This window comes from Aedes albopictus, chromosome 2, assembly GCF_035046485.1.
Source record: "Aedes albopictus strain Foshan chromosome 2, AalbF5, whole genome shotgun sequence".
Taxonomy (NCBI): domain Eukaryota; kingdom Metazoa; phylum Arthropoda; class Insecta; order Diptera; family Culicidae; genus Aedes; species Aedes albopictus.
In genome coordinates, this window is record NC_085137.1 from 123,186,565 (window position 1) to 123,214,129 (window position 27,565).

At 38.5% G+C, this 27,565-nt stretch overlaps 1 protein-coding gene across 1 annotated transcript in view; it reads right to left on the minus strand.

Moving 5' to 3' along the window:
* LOC109419403 (serine protease filzig) overlaps positions 1-23,619 on the minus strand; it is a 285,431-nt gene extending 261,812 nt beyond the window's left edge. The window contains exon 1 of the mRNA XM_029853205.2: positions 23,074-23,619. Within this exon, the coding sequence (XP_029709065.2) occupies positions 23,074-23,206 (133 nt within the window). The 5' untranslated portion in view covers positions 23,207-23,619. The remainder of the gene's footprint in view (positions 1-23,073) is intronic.
* Between the last annotated feature and the right edge of the window lie 3,946 nt (positions 23,620-27,565).

The window sequence follows — 27,565 nt, forward strand, 5'->3', positions numbered from 1 at the left end:
CATACGCACAGCACAGTACATGTATAGCACACCTGATCGGGAATTGGGAAAGTGCGAGATAATGACAGGTAAATTTTCTCCTCTGCGCGTCACCCCATTGAGTGACAGACCTCTTCTTGGGTTCGCGAATGCGGATGTTGTTGCCACAGTCAGTGTAGTGACATCATTTCACAACAAACTGCCCCCCGTTCAAGTGTTTTTATCGGAGCGAGCGAGGTCTCCGCCCCACTCCGGCTCCCGACGAGGGTAATCAAATTTCTAACGAATGTTGCCAATTTGCTGCTCTGGCGGGCAGAAAGTAGGTAGCTCACTCAAGTTCAAGTCCTCTCTAACGGTGAGACCACTTTTCTCATTTCCTCCAAGGCTTCTGGTACATAATCTCGGCTCTCTGGTGGCTATTTATATTGCGAACCGGAAAAATCAACCTGATAACAGATATCACTCAAAAGAACTTGTGGATCTCGTGTGGTCAAACATGGACATAGGCATCTACCCGTGTAGCTACATTCACTTGTCACGATCGTTGCAAAGTTGTCTATATAGATGATCCGGTAAACAAGCAGCTACTCGTCAAGATCATGCTGAGGTTATCTATGAATTCCTCGATTTCCTTGAGCAAAGAGTATCTTCCTGATTGATGACTGAAGAAGTACTAATAGAACACTAAGATAAAAAGCTGGCTCTGCTCTAGTTGGGATGTTACGCCAAGAAGATAGACGTGGTTCCACTATGCATTGCTGACTAATTGCTACATCACTCAGCAATGAAGGTTTAAAACGATGATGATTGGTCACATGCTTGCTCGTGCTCACCTCATTGACCATTTTTACGTTTTTCTCCTGGCGTGGTTGAGGTACCACTCTGTTAATCTGCAGCGAATAATTCATAGCTAGGTATAACTTCAACGAGCCTCACGAACCCACCATATCGCCAATTTGTCCACAACACTCTTGGACTGCGGTGAGCCTGACCATCAACTAGACTAATGAGGCAGGGTCCCTCTCCCAGCCCGCAGATTGAGCCGCAGTTGATCGATTGATTTACTGTGCACTCGGATGGAGACCAAACGAGTCTGCTGCACGAAAAATGTAGGTGAGAGCTAATTGATTAGGTGGCTGCAGTTGTGCACACATGGTTGCTTGCCACTTGCTTTGTAGATGAAGATGCTGCGGGTAATGATAGGAGATGAGCGGTTTGGTATGGTTGCACTAGTTAAACCTGTCGGACTCGTGTCCGCGGACATCAATTTCCTCGCATCTTGACACACGCAATCGCGTAAAGGAGGCTACGACTTCCGGTTCGATGGTTTGCTGCGCTAGATAGGATAAAGTGGGATAGGATGCCTTATTTGTTAGGCATTCAAGGTGGTAGCAGCAACCAAACAATATTTTTTGCTTGATACTTCAGCAGAAATATTCGCAAAACTCATGCATTTCCATCATTTTTTACCGATTTTAAAATCCGGTGCGTAAATCGGAAGTGGTGCAAAATGGCCATCTGTCATGGGGTGAGATGCCACTTTTTGAAAACATTCAAAAAATTGTGTTCATCATTTTTCGGGTTCCCATATCTGCGCTTTTTCGTATTTCCAATGGCTTGGGGTGTTACACTTTTACAAGCCCTTTCCCCTCTAAATAATGGTCAAAAAGACCATTTGGGCAGGAGCACATATTTTTGGCACTTGCTGCTATATCTCAGTCAATTTTGAACCGATTTACTTGATTTTTGAAACACGATCAGGAAAGCGCAGTATCTAGCTATGTTAAAAAATTCAGGTCAATTGGTTTCAAATTGACTGAGTTGTAGCAGCAAGTGCCCAAAATAGGTGCTCCTGCCCAAATGGTCCCGACCCTTTTTAAATGACCGCTAACATGGATACTGGATACCGTAGGCATCAACAACCATGCACCTCCATGTGTTTCTCAATCTTCTTGGATACATTTGATGATAAAACCACCAGAAAACCTTTATTGCAAGCTAGAAAAACCGAAAGTTGCTAATTTCCACAGGGAAATCAAGATTTTCCGTGGTTTTGCTGCATGGTTTACACAACTTTTTGGCCTAAAATGCATTCAAGTTTATTGCTCGTTTTTTTTTTACATTTATTGTTAGCATCTCTATCTCCGAAGCATCAAAAGGAACCGTTAAGACAAGAACCAGACCGGTATCGCGCGCGTTTGCTTCAGCGATTTTGTGGAAGTGAGCATATTCCGACAGTAGCAGATCCAACAAGCAGCAGTATGTGCTGGAGATCGAACGAGTGAACATTCGTAATGGCTCGAGGGGCGGTTGAAGTGCTAGCTGAATGAGATCATCCGGTGAGTCTGTTCCTTGTTACTCCCTTCTCATATACGAATTCTATTTTCATATTCAGTACATCAGAGATAACTTGCTGCTATATATTATTTTGTGTGTCTTTCAAATATTTTTCAATGGAATTGGTAAAGTTCGTCACTTTGTGTCGAATTAAATTTTCAGTATCATTACTGCCCCCACACGCAAAACAGTCCCATTTGACTTTTCATCACTTTTGAGTTAGATGGGTTTTGTTACCCGGCGCCAAACCACCCAACTATGGGGCGGCTCCATACAAACAGGTGGCCAAAAATATTTTCGCGTCAATTTCATAATGTCTTGCTCCTATTCGTAGGGTTTATGCCTGAAAAAATATGAAAAACATGTTGAACAGGATGTTTAACATGACAGTTTCAAACAGCATGAAATCATAAGGGCATTGCATACTTTTAGGCGTTTAAGGATTTCTGTTCCAATTTGCAAAATTTATTCCAATTCGTAAAACCACGCTTCGCTAAGAGATCCAAGATCAGATTTAGACTGCATTATGATGGATCTACCGTGAAAAGCAGCCATGACGACCAAATGTTTCCTCAGAGTTATTTAACCTTCACGTACCCGAACCCCAACATCTCATTTTCAAAATGCTGGCATTTCGTCAATTTTAATCCAATTTTTCGCCCTTAATTTATCATAAATTGGTGCAAGTTTACTACACCCAAGTGGCCATGCAATATCCGGAACCATTCTGGAGATATTCCGGATTGTACTGGGGTCAGGGAGGGTGCCGAAATAGCTAAAAATGATTATTTCATGTGTTTCTGTGTGTGTACCATCGATTCTCAGCTGAATTTTCATTGCGAACAATAAAACACAACTGCGAAAATCAGATTTTAATAAGTTGACCCATCCAGATCACCGTGACAGGTTCCGCGGGGGCCTCATTGGGGACACTTCTGGTTTTCATCTAAAACATGTCGTGCGACAGATCAAACTTCATGATTTCGAATGACTGAGTCAGAAACGATACCCTGAAGTTTGTATCAACTAATATGGCCACCCCGGAACATCTAGCATAGGTTCCACGGGGTTGACATCGGGGACATTCCTGGTTTGCAACCAAAACATACCGTGCGACGTATCAAACTTCATGATTTCAAGAGAATGGGGCAGAAAAAGTTGACTGAAGTATGTAGCAAATGATATGGCTGCTCCGGAACACCTGAAATACAGGGGATGGCCAAAATGTTTGGGATAGGCAACTTTTTTTCTCCCACAAAAAAATTCAACATGCTGTAACTTTTCATAGAGTGCATCAAAAAATCTCAAATTTTGACTGTTTGTCAACCTATTATGTGTGCATCATTGGTACAAATTTAGGCTCGATTGATTAATTTTTCGCGATGTTAGAACCGTTCGCGTAAAACACCATTTTTTAGACAACTATTTTTTGAACTGTCATATCTCGGAAACCAGTGAACCGAATTGAATGATTTTTTTAACGTTTATCAACAATATATTGATACTTAATACGATGTTATAAAATGTAATATTTTCTCACGGCGAATTAAGTTATATCGGGTTGAAATTTCTACCCATATAGAGGAAAATAAGTCAAATTTACAATATCACACAAAAATTATTAAATGTGTTCTTCCTTCAATCCAAATAGGCTCTAATATATCTGATTAGAGATAATTTGAGAACAGAAGTGGAAAATCTTTGTATATCAATACTAAAATTTATTGACATTGAAGTAAAAAAATTACATTTTTTCGAGAAAAATCCAAAAAGTGTCAATCCATGATAACTTTTTTCAACGTTTAAAAAGTATCTATGTTTTAATAGTTTGTGAAGAATTCACATATTGTTAGTGTACGTACAAAATTTCATTCAATTCGGTTCACTGGTTTCCGAGATATGACGGCTCAAAAATGAGTTGTCTTAAAAATAGTGTTTTACCCGAACGGTTCTAACTCTGCGAAATATTAATCAATCGAGCCCAAATTTGTACCAATGATGCTCATATAGTAGGTTGACAAACAGTCAAAATTTGAGATTTTTTGATGCGCTCTATGAAAAGTTATAGCATGTTGAACTTTTTTGTGAGAGAAAAAAAGTTGCCTATCCCAAACATTTTGGCCATCCCCTGTAGGTTCCGTGGGAGCCTCTTAAACACAATAACATATGAAATAATCACTTTTAGCCATTTGACAAAACAGGAGGTTTCGAGGATTCCTTAATGATTTCTTTCTTGAATTCCTCCAGAAATTCCTTCAGGGATTCCTCCATAAATTCCTTCGAGATTCCTCCAGGAGTTTATCTCGAGGATTCTCTGGGGAATTTCCGAAAAATTTCTGAAGCAATTCACGAAGAAATTTCTGAAGGAATTTACTGAGAAATTTCTGGAAGAATTCCCAGAGATATTCCCAGCGGAATTTCTGTAGGAATTCCCAGAGAATTTCTGGTGGAGTTCCCGGAGTTATTTCTGGAGGAGTTCTCGAGGAACTTTTTGGAAGAATTTCCGGAATAATTCCCGGAAGAATTTCTGGAAGAATACCCGAAATAGTCTCTGAAAGATTTCTGCAGGAGCTCGCTGAGGAATTTCGGTGGGAATTACCAAAAGAGTTTCTGAAGGAATTTCCAGAGAATTTTTTGGAGGAGTTTCTAGAGGAATTCATTGAAGATTTTCTGGAGCAATTTGCGGAGTTTCTAGAGGAATTCCCAGAAGAATTTCTGGAGGAATTCCCAGAAGAACTTCTGGAAGAATTCCTGGAGAAACTTCTTGAATGATTCCAGACTTCTAGAGGAATTCCCGGTGGAGGACCTTTTCCGGAAAATTCCTGGAGAAATTTCCGAAGAAATTTCTGCAGGAATTCACGAAGTAATTTACTGAGACATTTGTGGAGGAATTCCAAGAATACTTTCTGGGGGACTTCCTTGATGTTTTCTGGAGGTATTCCCTGAGAAAATTCTGGAGAAATGTCTGGAGTAGTTTCTTGAGAAACTACCGGAGCAATTTCTGGATTAACTCCCAGAGGAATTTCTTGAGGAATTTCCAGAAGAATTTGTGGAGGAATTTCTGAATGAATGATCGCAGGAATTTTTGGAAGAATTTGTGGAGATGGCTTTCTAGACTAGAGGTATTCTGAGAGGGAGTTTTGAAGATTTCTCGGAGGAATTTCTTGAGGAATTCCTTTATGAAATCCTGGAGGAATTCGTAAAGGAGTTCCCGTAGGAATGCAGTTAGCGATTCCCTGAGGATTTTTTAGAAGAATTTTTCACAAAAAATTGACCCACGGAATGAGTTTCTGCTAGAGAAATCTTACAGGAACTTCGATTTGAGGAACTCCTGGAGCAATTCCTGGATGCACTTCGGTAGGAAATTTCACAAGATTAATTTTGTAGTCCCTTCGAGATTTTCAGGTTATGTTTAGTTGGCGATTCAGTCATCAAATTGATTGAAAACTATGATTAAATTTTCATCCAACGTTTCGCTTCGTATGGAAGCTTCTTTAGGGACTCTAAAAGTATTAAACGTTGAAATGTCAATATTGGTAGAGTCTGTTGTGGATATTTTACAAAGATTATGGTGTGATTTGTATGAAATATTTTTACAATTTGTTTTGGGGGTGGTAGCATTACGGAAAGCACTAATTTAACAGGGTCTACTTTGGATGAATTATCTTGTTTGGAGTCAATAATATTATGGTCTATGGTCTGTTTGTGTTAGGTCTATTGGTGTGATTTGTTTTGGTTCTATTTTTAGCATTTTTATATGTGTGTAGTATTCCTGCATAGGTTGCGTGTAGATTTTCTGTGTCCGATCGTTTGTTTACTGTTTTCTCAGTGTTGTATATGTGACAACTCTCTAGGAATTGGAGGTTGGTTGGTTTGTGTGTCTTGTCTACTATTACTACTTCATCTTACTTAAACGAGTGTTCCATTGCTGCAGCGTGGTTAACTAATTTGGTGACTGAATCGCCAACTAAACATAACCTGAAAGTACGCCTACAGTCGTTCAGAACCAGAGAGTCCCTTGGAGAGTAAGAAACGAATTTTGCGATGTGGTTTTTAGCAGGAATATCCAGAAAACTAATACAAGACCCCCGGGAGTATGATCCACCGAAGCAATGGATATCAATCAGGGAAAAAAACTTCTCAAGGAATTCCGATTTGCGCACACTCCCAATCGAAAAGGCTTCGCGGGTTCTGCTGCTTTTTCTGCAGGCAAAATACAAGCTGCATCAGTCGTTCATTCCTGTTTAAACTTATGTTTGAGATTAGAAATTCTGGGGGCATCTGAGAGATTTCAAAAGCAGATTTTTTGCAGCAGAAAGCTCGTGATGTTTTATTCCGTTGGCTCTAGATGCAAGTAAATTTTTGTGTTGAAATTAACGTTGGAATCTTGACAGGTTTATGGTTCGGAAAACTGACAGCGGTGGAGCAGTATGATAGTGTCCACTTGGTGAGTACAGTACAAACCCGATTTTGTCAGCCCCATTTTGCTACAAACTTTTTGCTCTCATTATATAACGGTCAAATATTGACCAATTCATTTAAGATCATCATCAAACAACTGCTGAAAGGCAAAACATAGAGGGAAAAGAGTATGAATGACGACAATCATGTCTAAAGGTCCAATTTGCAAAAGAGAGGCTCTCTTCGTTCCAACTCTCTTTAAATAATTACACTATCGCTGTGGACATTTTGACAATTTGTGAAGTATAGATGGGAAAAGGGGTCATTTTTTTATTATCGTACAAATTAGGCCGAAGGGTCTAAGATTTTCATGAAACTTTTTCCACAGGCAGGGCTCATGGATATATGAACAAAAAAAATTGAGGAAAACTCAGGTGGACACTACTTACTTTGAAAAATCATAATTCAAGAACGAAGCATCGTATAAACAAAGTTTTTTTTAGAAAATGAAAGCAAATCTTCTCAGAAATAAAAAAAAATATGGACTGGGAAAAAATTTCCGCTTCGTGGAAAATTTTCGAAAAAAATCTTTTTGAGAAGGCTATTTTAAAAGCTTTAATTGCTGAAATTTTTGGAATGCACTTTTTTTTTCGTTTTTGAGTTATGGCCAATTTTGTTGAAAAATGTCCAAATGTGCCAGAGAAGCCTTTTCTTTGAAAAATCATAACTCCAGAACGAAGCATCGTAGACACATTTTTTAATGAAATGAAAGCAAATTTTCTCAGGAATCAAAAAAAAAAATATGAAGTGGAAAAAGTTTTCCACAAAATTTTCCGCCGTTGAGAAAGTTCATAATGAAATGCCGGAAAAACTATGCCCGAATTCGCGGAAAATTTTCAAAAAAATATTTTGAAAAATATTATGAATGAAATTTTTGGAATGTACTTTTTTTCGTTACTGAGTTATGGTCAATTTTGTGAAAATGACCATGTAAGCCTATATTATAAGATCAATTTTCACAAAATTTGCCATAACTCAGGAACAAAAATTGACTGCATTCCAAAAATTTCAGCGATCAAAGCTTATAAAATTACTTTCTCAAAAATATATATTTTTTTAATTTTCCACGAGTTCGGACATAGTTTTTCCGGCTTTTCTTTGTGCATTTTCTCAACGATGGAAAACTTTTTCCTTTTCATATTTTTTTTTGGATTCCTGAGAAAATTTGCTTTCATTTTCATCAAAAAAAACTTTGTGTCTACGATTGATTTTTCAAAGAAAAGGCTTCTATGGCACATTTGGACATTTTTCAACAAAATTGGCCATAACTCTAAAACGAAAAAAAGTGCATCCCAAAAATTTCAGCAATTAAAGCTTATAAAATAACCTTCTCAAAAATATTTTTTCGAAAATTTCCGGGAGTTTTCCGCGAAAATAGGCGACCCTGAATTTTCCTCTATTTTTTTTGTTCATATATCCATGAGCCCTGGCTGTGGAAAAAGTTTCATGAAAATCTGAGACCCTTCGGCCCAAACCCGTACGGTAATAAAAAAAAATCCCCAAGGGTTGCTTTATCTACCTTCCGACGCAAGAAGTGAATCAAAATTCATAAAAACGAGCACGTTATTATTGAAATGATCTGCACTTAGGACCTATAGAAATGTTTGGCCAGGAATATTTGTATAAATTTGGAATTTGGAAAGGGGCTGATAAAATCGGGTCACTTATGTATTTCAGAACGGTGATATGCATCCATCGTGAAATTCATACCATAATCAAATTTAGGTAAAGGAACTTAAAAGGGCACCGGTGGGAATCTCCGAAGGGACGTCTGGGGAGTACATCCTACCTTTTTTTGTAAGAAAATAAACACCAGCTGGTTGGAATTAACATTTCCGCAAGCTGGGACTATCACGAGAGAGAGAGTTGGCTGCGCACTTTTTTTTTGATAAATTCTCTCTTGTAGCTCTTTGATGCTTACCGAAAAAAAATAATCTGGATTTTTGAAAATCGAGATTAAATCTCATATTAACTGCGTTGGTGCTTATGACCAAAAAAAAAAACTAAATCTCTAAGTACTTGGCGTGATTCTGGGATATATCGAATTGACTTATCGATAACTGAACATTTGATGCGACGGTATTTTAAACTTATATGTAACTATTTTACAAATTGAATATGGGCCGAATATTAGGGACATTTTTTCGCTATAAGGCAATCTCTCTCAAGCTGTCACCGAAGATAGCAATTTTTGGTTCAATATTTCCATACGGAAACGTTTTCATATGAAAACAAACCTATCCTCCTCGGGAGCGAAACAGAGAAAGGTGATCAATTGATTGATTGATTTGTCTTTATTAGAGAGACTTTCAGCCCTTGGCTAGTAAAGGTGATCAAACGTCAGATAGCATTATGTATCCAAATATTGGCTCATTAGTGTAAAGTGACGTCAACAACATTGCTTACGTATGAATCAGAAGGAACGAACTGGAAGAAATATTTTATGTGCGGTGACTGTACCCGGGCAGAGTTCAAGTACTGACGATCAAAATGTGATATTGGTTTGTTTGAGATAAGAGGTAAAAGTACTGAAAATAATAGCAAAAATTTGTTCTTGAACCATCTAACCAATAGCAAAATATGATATTTGAAGATCAATAAAATAGCTCACTGCTATTGGCTAGATCTTATCAAGAGCTAAATGTGCTATGATGATGTTGTTCCAGGAGTAAAATTGAGATATTATTTTCAGTACTTTTACCTCTTATCTCAAACAAACAAATATCACTTTTTGTTCTCCATATCAAAATATGCTATTATTGAGTTTTTTTTCCTCTGCTCGGGTCAAAATATAACACAATAGTTTGGATCCATTGTTTTTGTTACTAAATTAAGAAAAAGCTTTAGTTGAAGTGATTTATTTATAGTATTGTGAAAATTGGCTCCGAAAATGTAATTTCAAAGTTGTTGCAAAGATTGAGCCGGAATGAGCCTGCCTGCGGCAGAAAATCCTTGAATAAAGTGATAAAAAAAGTTGTTGCAAAGAGCACGAGGTTGGACATTGATGTCTATTTACATTCGATATGTCCATATTCTGATATCAGCAAAGCCCTGACAGTATTTCTACATTCAAAATTGGGTAGAACTATCCAACCATTAGCGAACCAACGTATTGTCCCAAAAAGGGTGAAATAGCTACACTAAAACTTGAACCACATAATTTGTTCCCATCCTCTTACCTCTGCATCGCCTCCTACGTAGGAAGCTGTTCTAATTAAGAGCCGATGCACACGAGCGTTAATTGACGCTGCGTGAATTCACGCTGCGTCGCCGCAGCGTTCCTGTGGGGCATGCGTTGGCATTGCGTGCCGCACACGGTGCGGCGCGGTTGCGGTGCGGTAGCGTTGCGTTCTCGTGTGCATCCTCCCATTTGATTGTGTGTAACTCAGGACGCACTTGCGTGCACGCTGCGTGGACGCGCCGCCCGTGTACATCGGCTCTAACATTCGTCAAAGAGGCAGCATCATACCCATCATGTATCCAACTCCATTAACTTGTTTGATGTTTCACCACGCGCACATTCCCCCGGCGATTAATCGTAGCTGTTGCGCTTCATTGCACTGCCGAAGTGCCGACGGACGAGTGGCATCGGTGCCAAACCGAACTGGGCCACTAGGAAGCATCAGATAAAAAGCGATATCTTCATTTGTTGCCGACCAGAAGCTCACGCTCACGGGTTAGCAAAAATGAGCCATCTCATCAATCATCCATCCATTCATCCGTGGTTATTGGTCCTTCATTGCCGGCCTCGTTGTTGAGTGAGTTAGCTACAATGAGCGTGCCTAGTCGTGTGTGCACAAACTTGACCACGACCGTGGGGGAACACATTCATTAGCCGCTGTTTGACGACGTTTTGTCGCATCGACGACGCGATGACGGTGACGACCGGAGGACGTGATCTCCGATATCTGGGTTAGAGAGCGCACAATCCATTCATCCGATACCTGGTCAAGCTGGAATGGTTTATCACCGACGAACAGGTACTCCCGTGGGAGGAAACGGGGGACGAAAAGAAGCGCGGGAAAACTTGTTATCCGGGGCATGTGTTTGTGGTTTCCTCGGAATCGGGAGCTGTGGAAGAATGTGTAAACTGTTAGAATTCCAGTCTTGGCTGCCGTCAACGTCGCCGTCGGTGTCATGTCGCATGAAAGTGGTCGGTGTAAGATGTGAATTAGGGTAAGCTAAACTTATTCACTCTTCTACATGTGTCTTATAATGCGATGAAGCTCTCGAGATTTTTTTTGTGACATTTCAGGGGCAAAGTTTATAATTATAACTCCAGATTTTGGCCTATCATGGGCCACTCTAGTGTGAATAGAACCAGCTTCTTGAGGATGCATCGCTTGGCGACAGTGCAGTTCATATTCGTCGAAGTACCTGCCTATGAACCAACTGCCCTAGAAATCGACTCTGGCAGCAACTGGTCAGTCCGGCTGAAAGCCTCAAGGCCTCCCGTATTGGGTTGGGGGCCTGTTGTGTGGAGCCTAATTTCTTCTAATTATAACGATCATCTTCCATCATCACCATCATTGTGGCCGGATAAACTGTATCAATTTATGTAACGGATCGTTGCGTCCACTTGACTTGGTGCTGGTTCGTTAGCTGGTTGGTTGGCTGGTTGAGCCCGTGCAGCGAAGAAAGTGTTTCATTCAGAAAACTCGGCGATGCATGAGCTTAGGTTCAACAGGTTTATTTTTTTGCTTTTCCGCTGCTGAAACGAACCATGGGAGAAAGATGAGGCGAAATCTGAGTGCATTGTGGATCCTGTCGATTAAGTGCTGGGTGCAAAATTTAAACTTTTAGATTGATCGGAGGGGTTTTTGCCATTAGATGTAACGATTAGTAAGAGTGAACCACCTGAGGTATGTTTGCAGGAATTAAGTTAGGTTCGAAACATCTGGCAAATTGATGGAAAGCAGCAACAATGTAGGTCAGGGTTAAAATGAACCGGAATGCCCCATGTGGTGTTTAGTATGAGTGCTTTGTTAACCTGTCAGTGCCAGTGGTGTCTCTCAGTTGAAATCTGCAGCTAGATAATGAATCAAGAAAATTTGCGCTAAATTGCGTGATTCCAAAACAAATCAATATTGAGCAATCCTTCAACATCTGAAAATATATTTAAGCAGTTTATTCGATTGAATATTTGATATATTTGGATCCAAAATCATGTTAAACGATTATCAAATAGTGCATCTGAAGAATATCATTGAAAAGGACGAGAACGGATAAAATGTTTAAATGAAATCACGATGCAGTACCCAAGCACCTTTGTGACGTTGAAAATCTTTCTTTCTGCTATCTCCATATAACTTCCTAACCCAATTAACAATTTTACAAGTTGAGCTTCCAATATATTTTGAGGACACGCCATCATAATCCATAAATTGTTTATTTAGGTGTTATGATAGTTTTAAGAGAGCCCGTATAGCTACATCTGTGAAGGCGTGGGTATCCAGCATGCTAGGAGTGACGGGTTCGATTCCCGGTAAAGGAAATTTCCTTGACGTCCTTTAGCATAGATTATCTTCGCGCTTACCACACGATATACACATGCAAAATGGTCATTGGCAGAGGAAGCTCTCTGTTAATAACTTTGAAACACTAAAAGCAGAAGCAGGTCTTCGTGGGGGTGTTAGGCCAATAACAAGAAGAAGAAAAAGTATTAGTCGGAAAGCTAAAATCCGAAAATGAACTAAAAAAAAGGCTTAGGAACCTAATTATAGAGCTATACCTTACTTTGAGTAATAGTCAGAGTTGTCTTCCAATCCTGTTCTTTTGGGTATACCGCCAGCTCAACGAGAATACTAAAACTCTTGATGGCATACCATCCCACTCTACAACTACGATAAAATCAAATGAGGTACATTATAACCATAATAATGGAACCAAATATTGATTGATTGATTGATTGATTTGACTTTATTAAAGAGACTTTCAGCCCTTAGGAACCAAATATTTTAAACTTGCCAAACTTAAATGTTAGAGCATGAGGCTTGTCCAAATTTTTAAAAATGTTCTTTGATTCTCAAGTCCACCACCCTAAGTAACTGGCTAAAAGTTTGGCCAAATCTATTAAAATTAAGAGGTGCTTCAAATCAATTTTGTGTTTTTCGACTATTTTCGAGCTTCAAAAAACTATAACTTCACTAAAACTTCTCAAAAATTTATTCTTTCATCACAAATTGAAAGATAAACTTGCATGATTGTCCCGAAAAACTAGTTTTTAGACAAATTTGGCTTTCACGTATGTTAATAAGTTTTGCTCAACTCCTACAGCACTGATGCCAAGGAAGCGAATAACCACAAAACATTAAAGAAAATGATGCCGTTGTAAAATATACAACTTATTACGTACAACTGTGTTAATAAAAATAGCAGTGAAAACCGTTTTCTATACAAAATGATCAACTTTGACAAGATGCAAACTACAAATATGGTGAATATTTTTATGGGGGATTTTTTTTATAATCGTACAAATTGAGCCGAAGGGTCTCAGATTTTCATGAAACTTTTTCCACAGGCAGGGCTCGTGGATATATGAACAAAAAAAAATTGAGAAAAATTCAGGGTCGCCTATTGTTCCGGAAAACTCAGGTGGATTTTTTTTTGTTTTTCCTGACACTACTTACTTTGAAAAATCATAACTCAAGAACGAAGCATCGTAGAAACAAAGTTTTTTTTTTAATGAAAATGATAGAAAATTTTCTCAGAAATACAAAAAATATGAACTGGAAAAAGTTTTCCACGAAATTTTTCACAGTTGAGTAAATTTATAAAAAAAACCGGAACAAATTATGCCCGAACTGGTGCAAAGTTATTGAGATTTATTGCTTCAGTTGCCTCCTAGAGTTCTATCTTTACTCAATCTGAATCTTAAAATATTCACAGAATTTCACAGTCTCAAATAAAATTGTTCCATGTTTTATTTATTTTTAGATTGTAAACTGGATGCTAAGTTCTAAAACTTGCATTTATATTACGAATTAGGATGGAAGTTGAAAATATATGTAGGGTACGAGTGACATCAGTAGTCTCACGCTCCCAAAATAATCCTATTCGAAAATAAGCGATTCCGGCACTGATTGATTCCGTTCTTTTTAGTTTCATGCTCACTTCTAACAAAAAATACAAAAATAAGAAACAAAACAAACAACGCTTTTATTTTTAGTAGGATGAAAATGGGAGCGACCTGCTTAAAAAGGGAGCCAATACCCTACTATTTGAACAAGAGGCAAATACGCTGTAAATCTGCATAGCATTGTGGCATTCTAGCTTAAATATCAAAATGAACGTTTGAATCGTTTTTCAAACTTGGATCGTGCAAAAATCATTCTGATCGGTTCATCCGTTCGTTGGTGAATTGCCTCAAAGGGAACTCAAATTAATTGTATGTATAAGTATTGGTTGAAAACACACATTGCATGTAATACATCATATAGAGATCAGTGCTGCAATTTTTCGACAGGCCTTTATGATAGCGATATTTTGCTTTTTTCATTTTCTCCGTTTTGTTTTTCCTGTCAATGCGAAATGAAATAGGTACTCACACTCGCACGCAGTGTGCTGAAAACGAGAGCTGACAGGGCTAAATTTCCATTCAATTTTCTGTATTTGAGTGTTTTCACCCGTGGTAGCGTATAGGGCACTCACTCTCACAAGCTACCGCTTGAGACGAATAGCCTGTCAGCATGAGTAGTGTGTGAATGATTGAGAATTGACCTTGTTGGGTTGCTCACGCATGCAGCTCTCGGACTCTGTCAGTTCTCACATCGAGGAACTGAAAACGACCGCCGCAGTCATTCATTTTCGGCTGAAAAACAGGCACTGACACTGATATTTTGCAGGACTGATAGAGATTAACTTCCTTCGTTTTTCTCTTATCGTTATAATGGAAAGCTGAACATAGCAGATAAAGGATAGCTTTCCATGAGTAATAAGATTGAAAATAATAATGAATCAATATCATAACTTTCAGTTTGAACTACACTCTGATCACGCTTCGTTTCAAAGAACAGCATTTGAACTTCAGGGCAGTTCTAAGAGATAGTTCGAGACTTATCTCCTTGAATAAAAGTAATCACACCCAAGTGAGAACGGATTGGAAATGTTCATAAACAAATGTCAAAATTCGACACTCTTCGGTAAAACTTACTTGATCCACTGCGTTCTCAACTGAGACTAACTCATCCTTATTGAGATTATTGATATTGCTCAGTACATGTTGCACTTGTTCACAGTTTGAGAAATCTAAGACGATCATCTTCTAATAATAACTCGAACTATGAATAATTGAATAAATTTATTAACGAACTATAAAGATAAAAGCACCCTCCCCCTTTTTTAGACAATAAACAAGTCATGATGAAGATCCCAACCACAGGATCGAAACGTAGGCAATGATTTCAAGTAATCAACGCTTTTCCGAGACTGAAAGCTGAAAAAACATCAAGTTTCTTATAATAAGTTTTAATAAAACATCAATAATCAATTAACACCGTCTTCATGGGTTTTAGCGTTTCAGTAGGAAGGCGATGCTGAATAAATCCACTCTTTGCTCAAAAAAGTCAAGGAATTTTCCTTTACGACCATTTTATGGACTAAACCTGAACTAGCCTGGACTAAAATTTATAACACACGTTAAAAAAAAACACTCACCCTTAGCTTGGTCTGTTGAATATCAATACCAACAGTCCAACAAACAAATTCCGCGCCAAGCCATTTGAAATTCACGCCGATGTCATCAAATCCACGCCAGTACAAAAACATATAGTTTTGATGGTTCAAACTTAAAATTACTTTTGTTGCAAAATCGTTTCTCTTGGTAAATTGGTTTTTACCTATTATTAATTTATGACTGCTAATGACATCTTATACATCGAACAAAATTTCAAAATGTTGCAAACAGACTAGTATTTCCCGGTAACACTTCCAGCATTAACGAGCACTAATAGCCGCCAGAATTATATGAACATTTTCTGATAAGGATCGAACATTCTGATGTCCGTCTGGTATGAGTTACTTAACAGCTGTTGATAAGATCAGTCATCAATCTTTTCAAAAAACTGTCAAATATCACAAGCCAGACTTCAGATCATTTGATACATATCATAAATCGTTCACAATTCTGGTAACCATTAGCACCTTTAAATGTTGGAGAAAAATATTACTGAGAAATATTAATTCTATGGTTTTTCAAAAGCAAAAACTGCTTACATATGACAACAAATTTTAATGTATTATCATTCTCACAAATTTTCAATTGACCCTAACAAAATAACTGTATTTTTATTATAATCAACGGTAGTTCGATATTTATTAGATTTTTACTTTATTGGAAAACAAGAGTAAAAGCATAGTTCTTGTTCTTATTTTTCTTGGCGTAACGTCTTTTGTCTATAGTAACGTCCTCACTTGGATAAATGTTTCTTCTCAGCTGCTATAGTGTTCTAGAAGCATTAGGGTAAATGTACCAATAGTGGTGCTATTAGTAGCTCCTTGTAGCAAAATAATTAAATAAAATTGATATTACCATAAAATAAAAAGTCTAAAAACGCTAATCGGTAGTTTTTCATTTAAATTTGCTAGAAAAAATGTAAAAACTATCGTTTATTTCAGTTTTAACTAATAATTCACTTGCACCAACTATAGGTACACGGTTCCTATTGTGGTGGTAAAATTTAACACTGGTTCCTATAGTGGCGCATCCCATTGAATTCTTATGGGACCCACCACTATGCAGGGGAGTAAAAAAATTAATTGTTTAAAATAGGTTTTTCGACATTTCCTGAACACGAAACTGAATGTTATTTGCGAGCTTTTTGGTCAAAACGTGCTAAAATGCCACTACCACCACTATTGGTACTACCTCCACTAAGGGAGCGTTTACCCTATCACAATTGTTAACTGAGAGCTTCCTCTGCCAATGATCTTTTGCATATGTATATCGTTAAATGATTCTGCTATAAAGATTATTGACAGCACCCAAATTGAAAACGAAAACAAAAAAAAAAACAAATGAATTGTATTTGATTATACATAATAGAATAACATTATTCAAGCAACAATAATATTAATTGTTATTTCTTTGTTACGAATTGTTTTAAAGTGTAATATGTAGAGAAATGAACTTTTTTAAATTAAAAGTTCTTGAGAACTTTACAAGGCAGTTTTCCAACTGTATAAAAACAACTTGAATTGATTTTTACTTATAGTAACTTTAAATTATTAAAGAACTATTGAAAAACAATCGACTCAATCAGTAACTAAGAAAGATAATGTTCACTTATCGTACGAACTATAGGGGCTTGATTTCCATTGCAAAAAAAAAAATACAATATATCAGCTGTGCATTTTATTGTGAACAATGAAGCCTATCATATGTTAATAACATTTACCATGCAATGAATGGTCAATTTTTATCGGGGTTCCTGTTCCCAGAAACAATTCCAAATAAGGAACATTATTTAAGAATCTTTTGGCACTATTTATAACCACCATTATGGTAGAAATTCTGAAATACAGTCTGTAGTATGTCCAAAAAGATCGTTCGAGAGAATTACAAAAAAAAATCTTTTTGAGAAATTCATGGATTATTTTCTACAGAAACTTTTTTCGTGAAGATACAAATGGAGTAATCTAGTTAAATTTATTGATTAAGGTGTTATATATGTTGAGGTCAAGCAAAAAATTATTTTTTTATTCTTATATCATAAAGTATGGCTTTTTGAGAACGCTGTGTCAAATTTTCATAGAGAACCAAGCAGTGAAAGCAAAGATATAGCGTTTTGCGCTCCGCTCCCTTACGGGCGCGTAATCCAAACTTGAAACTTTAAACGCGATCTCGGAAGTATGTTCTCCAAAAACGTTGATGCGGTGACTTCGATTGCGGACACTAAATCATATCAGTGTTATGATTTTTTTCATACATTTTTTGCATGAAAAAAGTGTTTTTTTTTTTTGGAAAAAATCGTCCATGTTTGGAAACTAAAAACATTTTTAATATTCCAATCGTTCAAAGACACGACACATGAATAGCGAACACTCAAAACAAATTGTTCTGAACATTGAGCAAAAGATATGTATGTTTTCCTTTGGAGAACCTTCCTCGAGCTGAAAATCTCCCTAATTTAGCTAATAACAATAAGAATGCCCTCAGTCTTAGAACTCGGAAACCTTCAACCATTTTTCAAGTATTCTTCTAAAAAAAAAACTTCTAATGAATCCTTTATTAACTGTACCCGCAACTCCCCTAATTGAGATAAGTGCTTCGATTGGAAATCAAAGAGAAATTTTGCAACAGAAGCTTACGTATTTTTATAATATTTCTATCAGAATTAAAGCAAAAAATAAATGTTTCCACATAAGTACCACAAATAACTGATTCATGAATTTCGACAATTCTGTTATTCGGAAACTCATCTATAACTAATCACGACAGCCCTGCCTTTTAAAACAAATCACTGGAATTTTCTTATGATTGATATTGTAACCAGAGTTTTTCCAAAGCTTTTTCCATGGAACTCTCTAAGAATGCAATCATAAAAATCTTCAGGACGTCTTATCTGTATCTTTATTCAGGAATTTCTGAAACTTCACGACATACTGTGTTACAAAACCAATCAGATTGATTTGTTTCTACAGTCTATAAAATCGTCGATTTTCTTTACGATATTTTATTAAATTTGATTGCAAAACTAAATGTTTCTTTATAATTTCCTGTAGGCGGTTTTTGAATCCCACAAAAACAGCTTTCAGAATCACCAAGAAACTCCAGCAATTATTTGATAAATCTTGCCATGATTCAGTGTCTTTTTTCGAGCCTCAGGCATTACTCTATGATCTCCGTCAAATATTTAAATTCCATCCAAACTTTTAGCGAAAAATTGATCTAGGAGTTAATACAGAAATGACCTCAAGAGCACGACTAGGAAATTCAGAACAAAATTCTTTCAGTTTCACCAAATTAAGCTTTAAGTGCAATGCAACTTAGCACTACAAAGTAGGGATTATAAACTTTATTTTTACTCAATCACAAAATTTCATAACTCTAATTTAAATTTAATGATTTTTTTTAGCTCCATGTCTAAATATTTAATGTAAATACATTTGAAACAATCCTTGAAATCCACGCCTAAATTAGTAAAAATGCGCGAAATCCGCGCCACCTGTAACAGCCTTGAAATGGTGGAAGTAGCCGATTCTATAATTTTCCAGGATTCTATCAATAAATGGCTGTGTATGTGTAGTCTCATCTAGACTACACTAGACAAGACTAGGGAAAAATGAAGTAATTTATGTTTTTTTGTAGTGCCGAACTTGCAATAAAGAAAATTTATGCACTTTTCTGAATGCATATCCAACAAGTGAAGACGTCTTAATTTCAAAAATACTGAAAAAATCATTCTTGTTTTTATGTTATCAAATCAGAAAACAGATATAACACAATCTTGTTCCAAAAACATCGTCGGCAGTCACACTAGCATCCTCTATACATCACAATATCGAGCGCAAATTTTGCAAGAGGATGTACATAACACTCACTTTTGGGACTTTGGAAATAGATTTGGACCTACCCCTCCTCTCCTCTCTCTTCTTGGCGTAACGTCCTTAATGGGACAAAGCCTGCTTCTCAGCTTGGTGTTCTATGAGCACTTCCACAGTTATTAACTGAGAGCTTCCTCTGCCAATGACCATTTTGCATGCGTATATCGTGTGGCAGGCACGAAGATACTCTAAGCCCAAGGAAGTCAAGGAAATTTCCTTTACGAAAAGATCCTGGACCGACCGGGAATCGAACCCGTCACCCTCAGCATGGTCATGCTGAATACCCGTGCGTTTACCGCCTCGGCTATATGGGCCTACCCCATTTGAGTTCATTCTTCTATAAATGCACCACAATACAGAGAAAATTTTAGAAAAACCCTAATTAATCCACCTAGCGGTGATGGCGCCTTTCTCGTGCCTTCGAGAACACATTTCAACACAACTCAAGTGACATGTTGATGAATATCGCACTTTCATACGGTTAAACAGAAATCCATGTCATGGCATCAGTGATCATATCGTCTATCTGGTTTTGAATTTTGAAGCCGCAATTTTGAATTTTGAGCCACCGTTTAGGATTACAGACCGGCAGCTTGGAAATTCTGGTCGCTATTTTTGGACTCCAGACTTCTTCCCCATACCAGATACACCCATATTGAATGGTTTTAGAGCCCAAAACTCCATTAAACAGCCGAATGAATGTTAAGACGCCTTCTTGGATATTCTGGTAGTATTTTTGAACTCCGGTTGACTGCCCCATACCAAATATGCCCATATTGAACGGTTTAAGAGCCTAAAACTCCATTAAACATTTTGAGTTTTGAGCTGCCATCTTGGATTTTAGACCACCATCTTGGATACTCTGTTTGTCATTTTTGGAGTCCAGATTTCTTCCCTATTTCAAATATACCCATATTGTATGGTTTCAAGTCCTAAAACTATTTTTTTTGTCTAAAATGATCTAACTAATGACGTTAAAGTATAGCCTAGGACATGCTGAAAAACTTTGCCGAGGACCGCGAAGTAATCCGACACTCGTGAAACAGTTGCACAGTTGTTTTGGACGCTAATACAGATTGAAAAAGCTTTGTTCCGGGTTGATGCGATCAAATTTAAATTTTCTCCATACAACGTTGAACCACTCTAATACACACATCAGACATCATCTCAATTCATCGAGCTGAGTTGATTGGTATATGTGACTTGACCCTCCGAGCCTTCTATCGAAAATTGTTTCTTTAGTGAACATATAGTCTTTCAGTATACTTTGGTGTACGAGAAAGGCAAAACGATACTTTCGAGCTTATTTGCTTTAGAAAACTTAGTTATTTTACTAACCCATTAGATTGAAAGATTTTTTTTGATAGACAATTTAATAAACCTTCGAATGAGGGTTAAAAAGCTGCGATAAGCTTGACCATTTTCAAGTAATACCCAGTTTGATGCAAGCAAAGTGAAAAACATGTGAAGTTCAATTACTACGTAACGGTTAATATTTGACCATATGCGTACACATTTTTTTCTCCATTTATGATACTCATCTACTTCTTCTTCTTCTGCTTTTTGGCTCGACGTTCACATTGGAACTTGGCCTGCCTCTCTTAAACTTAGTGTTCTCAGAGCACTTCCACTGTTATTAATTGAAGGGCTTTCTTTGCCTGCCATTGCATGAATTTGTACATTGTGTGGCAAGTACAATGCTACAGTATATCCAGGGGGTCAAGAAAATTTTCCATAGCCTTAACCACTAGGCTAACTAGAGACCCCTCTATCACTCCTTTAAAATTTTGCATTCACCCATCGGGACCCCCCAGAACCGGTTCCGAAACACTACCGGTTCAGATATGGTTTGATACTGTTCTCCTGCTAACCGTTCATCAGGTTACAGAAAATGCCGCTGTTTGATGTGTCGCATGAATGAGTTATGTTCAATTTCATATTTGGCCACTCCCGGCGGGACACCCAGAACCGGTTCCGGAACACTACCGGTTCTGATATGTTCTGAGACTATTTTCCTGCTTATCGTTCATCAGATGATCGAAAATGCCGTGGTTTGATATGTCGCATGCATGGGTTTGTTGCATTTTCATGTCTGGCCCCTTCCAGGGGTACCGGTCCGGAACACCGAAATGGCCATAACTTCGGAACGGCTGGACCGATCTGAACCATTTTCAATAGGAAACAATGGAACTGTATGCCGCGTCGAATGAACCATCGGTCATTAAAATCGGTTGAGGTTTACTGCCAAAAAGTGATGTGAGTTTTTTGTACACACACATACACACATACACACACACACACACACATACACACATACACACATACACACACAGACATCACCTCAATTCGTCGAGATGAGTCGATTGGTATATGTGACTCGACCCTCCGGGCCTTCTATCAAAAAGTCATTTTTGGAGTGAACATATAGCCTTTCCAGTACACTTAGTGTACGAGAAAGGCAAAAATAATATCCATAGAGAAGTGGAACCATCTTGGCAGGGCTTATAGTTTGGGTACTTTTCTGCTTTAACTCAGTCAATTTTGATCCAATTGCCACAATTTTTGGAAATTTCAAGTCAATTGGAATTGATTGAGTTATAGCGAAAAAGTACCTAGTCACCGCCCTAGTGGCTCGATAGTGTATCATTGTAATTGCCTCAAAATATTGCTAATTTGGAGAAAACTTTCCGTTTTACGGTAGAACAAAAAGCTACCGCAGCTGTCAGACTACTGATTTTCACTGAGGTATCATCGATGTACCCTAGCGAGCCCTAGCGATGCCTTGGATAGCCTTGGATACGACGCCGATGATCTTTGTTTGTTGTTGGTTTTCAGTTCAATTCACCTTGCAAGCATGCTTTGATTTGGCCTTCAGTTTCAATGATAGGATGATTTTCAAGCCTGCGGTAGGACTTTGACAGCTGCGGTAGAACTCGGCGGCTACCGCAGAGTGGAAATTTTTCTATAAATCCGCAATATACAACTTCATGCAATGGCAGACAAAGAAAGCCCTTCAATTAATAACTGTGGAAAAGCTCAAAGAACACTAAGTTGAAGCGAGACATGCCAAGTCCCAGTGAGGACGTAGAGCCATAAAGATGAAGAAGAAGACTCGTAGCGACGGAACCTCAACGTGAAAACACAGGAAATCGACAGGCATCTGATATCGAGAAGCTTCTTAGGATGGGTAACTTATACGTTTCTCTCGTCTCTTGTTGGCCCATACAGCTGATGTGGCACCCAAAAGGGTCATACTGAGGTTACAAACAATACCCGGTACGATCCACGATGTTTTCGAATTTTCTTGAACAATAACTTAATAAGTAAAATCTGTTCTCGAAGTCCTCGCACCAAACAGAAGAGGAAGTGGCCCTTTGCAATCATGTATAAGTGAGTTATTTCACAAACATTTTGTAAACCTAAGGTCAAAATTCAATGGTCTGATGAAAGTGGTATTTAACATTGCAGATTTCCCTGGTGCATCGCTACTTTGTAGAGGCATGCAATGAAGAAATTATTATTTGCCAATCAAGTGTTATTCACCGCATAATAATTACGGCTCATTAGTTTGTTTCCCCACTGGCAAAGTGTCACTTAACAACTTTCATTGCCATCAAGTGCCATCCAGTCGCTTCAACGCATCATTGCCGCTGGAGAGATGCTCCTTAAGCCACCCAACAACACCAGACGACACCTGGGCGCATTTCCCCTTGCCGAAGACCGGTGGACCTAGCATAGCCGCTGTCAACTTACCTCTTTCACCTGTTGAACTTAACCCATTTACTCCGTGCAGCGGCACCAGCTCCGTCATCAGCAGGCAACTCACGGCGAGCGCAAATATCGGCACTGCCCCCGGCCGAAGCCACTTGACGTTCCCCGTCACCATCGTGTCACTTCCAGGCGGTGTGATGTGATGAATGCCTTCTCTTCGCGCGCACACACTTTGCCTCTTTCTCCCTATTCTTTACGCCTCACACACTGACACACCCTTATCCAAGAGATGATCTAAACACAAACAACTCCTTGAGAATTCTTCCGACACTTTCCTGTTTGTTGTATCTCTCTTCACGTTTCTTCCTGACGGTTTTATTTGTTTTTGATCAGTCCCATCGGGAAACCGGGACAAGGTTAGTAGACGAAAACCGCACTACACGCTGCTCGTGTTGATGACGGGCGACGACAACGAAACAAACATCACACACTTTCTCCCGAGAGCTCGAGATTCCAGACGGTTGGAAACAAGTGGAGAACCTTGAACTCTTCCGTTCGCTTCCGTGACTTCTGCGGGTTTATTGATTGTTAAGTTGATGAAATTCTTGAATATTAGTTGACTGTCACACACTTGCCGACCACCCAAAAACTGTCGATGACCTAACGGGGACGGGCACTGATCGGGTATCGGGAAAGAAACTTCACTCGCGATCACCGAGATATCACGGAACACTGGGTCACTAGCCGCCAGACGCGTACGCCTGGCCTAGGAGAGTCGAGAAATTTGAATAATTAGCGTTTGCAAATAATCCGTTGGTTTTTCTCTTTTTTTTCCCAACCCGAGCGGGGTATTGTGTTTTGTGTGTAACGCGGCCGAAGAAAACCGCAAGACCCGTGTCCGTATAGTGTAGTGGCTCGCTTGGCCCCTCTCAAGTGTTGAGTCCGAGAGCAACAGCACCAGCAGCAGCGAAAAAGAAAGTACCAACCAGTCCGCGAAACGGCCGAAAACGGTTTGAACTGGCAGCTGGCAGCAAGGGGTATGTAAAGCTACCACCAGCACTGGCTCATTTCTCTTGGCTGCTGATGCCTCTCTTCGGCTTAACGTGGCGGCGCGCACTTCTGCCTTCTTCGCCTTCACCGCGCACACGCACGGGGATCGAGGTTCGTGTTCGACAGCCAAGTCGCGCTGCAACCCGACTTTCTTTTTCCGCGCGCGCGCGCACTCACTCACTCACTCAAACCACTTTCTTTCGCCGCGCGATTCGCAGATTCACAATCCATGCACAGGCACTGCACTGACTGTATCGTCGTATATTGTGTTGCCTATCTACGGACGGCTCTCCAGTAGCGTCGTAGTAGTAGCAAACAGCACCGAGAGGGAATGTGTCATTCAAGGTATCTCTGCGTCTGCGACCTTCCTCAATGACCAGCTGGGATCGACTGAGGATCGACTTGCATCACGGCGAAAGAAATTTCTTCCAATCAACCAGCCAGCACAGATCGCCCTGAGATGAAGGTAGACGTTGATCCCTTATGGCGAGGTGCAGCATCATCACCTTTCTCTCTTCTCGACGACGAGGGAGATCGTTCTCTCGGTTTGCTTTCTTCCGCCGCGATCTAATGCCTACACGTTTCATCATCCCTGGGTGAAGCTTTCCAACATAAACATGCTTACTTGCTTGCTGTATGGTGGAACGGAGAGCTTAGAAAAAAGTTGCTGCTAATGATCGTTTGTGATCGTCCGTCATTGAAGTCCGGCTACGCTCTCCATAATGCAACAACCGATGTTGGTCAAGCGGAGAGTGGGAGAGAGTGGACTTTGGCGATAGTTATGAGTGTTGTCCCCAGTTACAGCTCCGTGCGTGGGTGGTTGCGATGGTCTTCGAAGATCGGTATGAAATGCATGTCTCAGCTTCAATTTTTGTTTGTTAAAAAATAATAGAGGCAGTTCTTGATATAAAATTTTACAATTTCAAATAATTAGATCACCAAGGTTTCTCTCAGTAAAACCAAATGTCTGAAGCGGATTATCAAGATCGGTCGAAATTATATTTACACTATGATGCATAATTGATCGGACAAACGCCGATTTTTATACAAATCGGCAAAGTTTGAAATGTTGTAACTAAACACATAAAAATTCTTAAATTTGCACGAGACAGAACCATCAAAGAACGTAAATATTTTCAAGACTAAATCACGAATTAGACTCAATTTTACCCGCATCACGTAAGCACTGGTTGGTTGCGTTAGATGTCAATAAATTCACTTCACCAGAAACGTAGAATCAGTATCATATTCATCAGCCATCTTCTAACTTAGTGAAACAGCCGAGAGGTAAGAGACGTCCCAGTCCCAGATAACCAGTAATCGTATACAGATATTCTTCGATATAACGTACCCTCGATATAGCGAATTCGATATAACGTACATTTTGCTTCAATATAACGTACAACATTAACATTTTTATTTTTTTCCCAGAAATAACCCTCAGATAGACTACGAAATCACTCAAATCTATGCTGTGCTGAACCATTAGCCTTGTTATCCAAAATTAGCGCAATTTGGCGAAAAATTTAGTGTACGTTATATCGAAGCAAAATGTACGTTATATCGAAGCACAAAAAACGAAATGACTTTTTCGTGAAAACTCATATTTTTCATTACTGGTTTCGTGAATTTCACCGAAATCATTGATTGGGATTAATTTCACGTCGAATAAACCAGCACTAGCATAAAAATATTATTTTTTATCTCTGCTTCGATATAACGTACAAAGAGAATATTTTTTTGTACGTTTTATCGAAGAATACCTGTAAAATGTTGCATAAGATGATAATGTGGAGGCCATATGCGTAAATCCACTTTGACATCTTATACGATGACTGGTTGACTGGTCATCAGATCCGGAGTTCGAATCCAGGCATGTCAATATTTTACTTTTGTACACACCTAGAAAATATCATGTAATTTTAAGTGTCCTGAACCTGACATATACGAGCATCTCCAAAAACACAAATTTAGAGGTTGAAACATGTAAATTTACGTCTTTCAAGACACCCCAAAATAAAACTTATTTTTTTCTTAGCGTCTAGCAATCGCTAAAACCGATTTAACAGATAAAACATAGAAAAGTAAAATGACGCCATGCATGGATTCGAACACCGGATCTCCTGATCGTGAGCCACATCTCTTTCCTCTCGACTATTTCACCGAGTTAGAAGGTGGCTGATGAACGTGATACTGCTTCTACGTTTCTGGTGAAACGAATTTGTCGACATTTAATGCAACCAACAAGCACTTACATGATGCGCGTAAAATTGAGTCCAAATTATGATTCAGTCTTGAAAACGTTTACGTTCTTTGGTGATTCCGTTTCGTGCAAATTTCAGAATTTCTAAGTGTGTATGTTTTATCTATCAGATCGGCTCTAGCGATTGCTAGACGCTAAGAAAATATAAGTCCTGGAAGGCGTGAATTTACATATTTTTACCTCTAAATTTATGTCTTTGAAGACGCTCGCATATGTCAGGTTCAGGATACCCAAAATTACATGATTTTTGATAGGTGATGGATTGGGCTCAATTTTTGGCACGGAATTGCAAATATGCGTAAACGAAGTACACACTATTTTCGTTCACATGTCTGGGCGTGACAAGGCGTTCAAAATGTTCAAAAGTGATCAGACAGCGGTACCCCTTTGATTTACACACACATTTTGAACGCCTTATCACGACCAGACCTGTGAGCGGAAACATTATGTACTTCATACACGTAAAATGCAGCATATCTGTAATTCAGTGCCAAATATTGAACTCAATCCATCAAGGCAAGCCATAGTTACAGCATCTCACACTTGGCCATTTTGTATGGAAATCGGTCCGATCAATTATGCACCACAGTGTACATGTAATAGTTTTGCGTAGGTAGTTTAGACTTTGGCACAAGTTTATCTTTTTTCAGCGAGATTAGAACAGCTCATTGATTCCACGTCAAACAATCGTCTAATTTTGAAGGTCATAATTTTGAATGAAACTTAGCACAGAATAGTTTCAGGAATCAAACGGCGCATCATCTGTAAATTCTTGATCTTCTCTTCAACTTTTTCCATAACACCAACTGTCTCTGAGAGTAATCATAAAGAAAAGAACCTAAAATTAAAAAAAAAATAAAAGCTGCAATTTACGAGAAAAACCTTAAGTAAAGAACGGAATGCTGACATTATTATTCCATTCCCATGTAAATGAAAATAACTAACGAAGATCAAATTTTGCTTTTAAAAATAAATAGCTGAATGGCAAATTTTCTTATTGATTTGATGGGAATAAGAGCTAAAAGAATAAGAATAATAACCGGAACCGTACAAATATAAGTACCGGAAAATAACTCAATAACAACTCATTTTATTCTTATAAGAACAAACCAAGGACAAAATAATTTGAAATTAATAATTACTGAATAAGTTATTTTCGAGTTATTGAGAACAAAGTAAGTACGCAATAAGTAATTTATAAAAAATCATCTTAATTTTAAA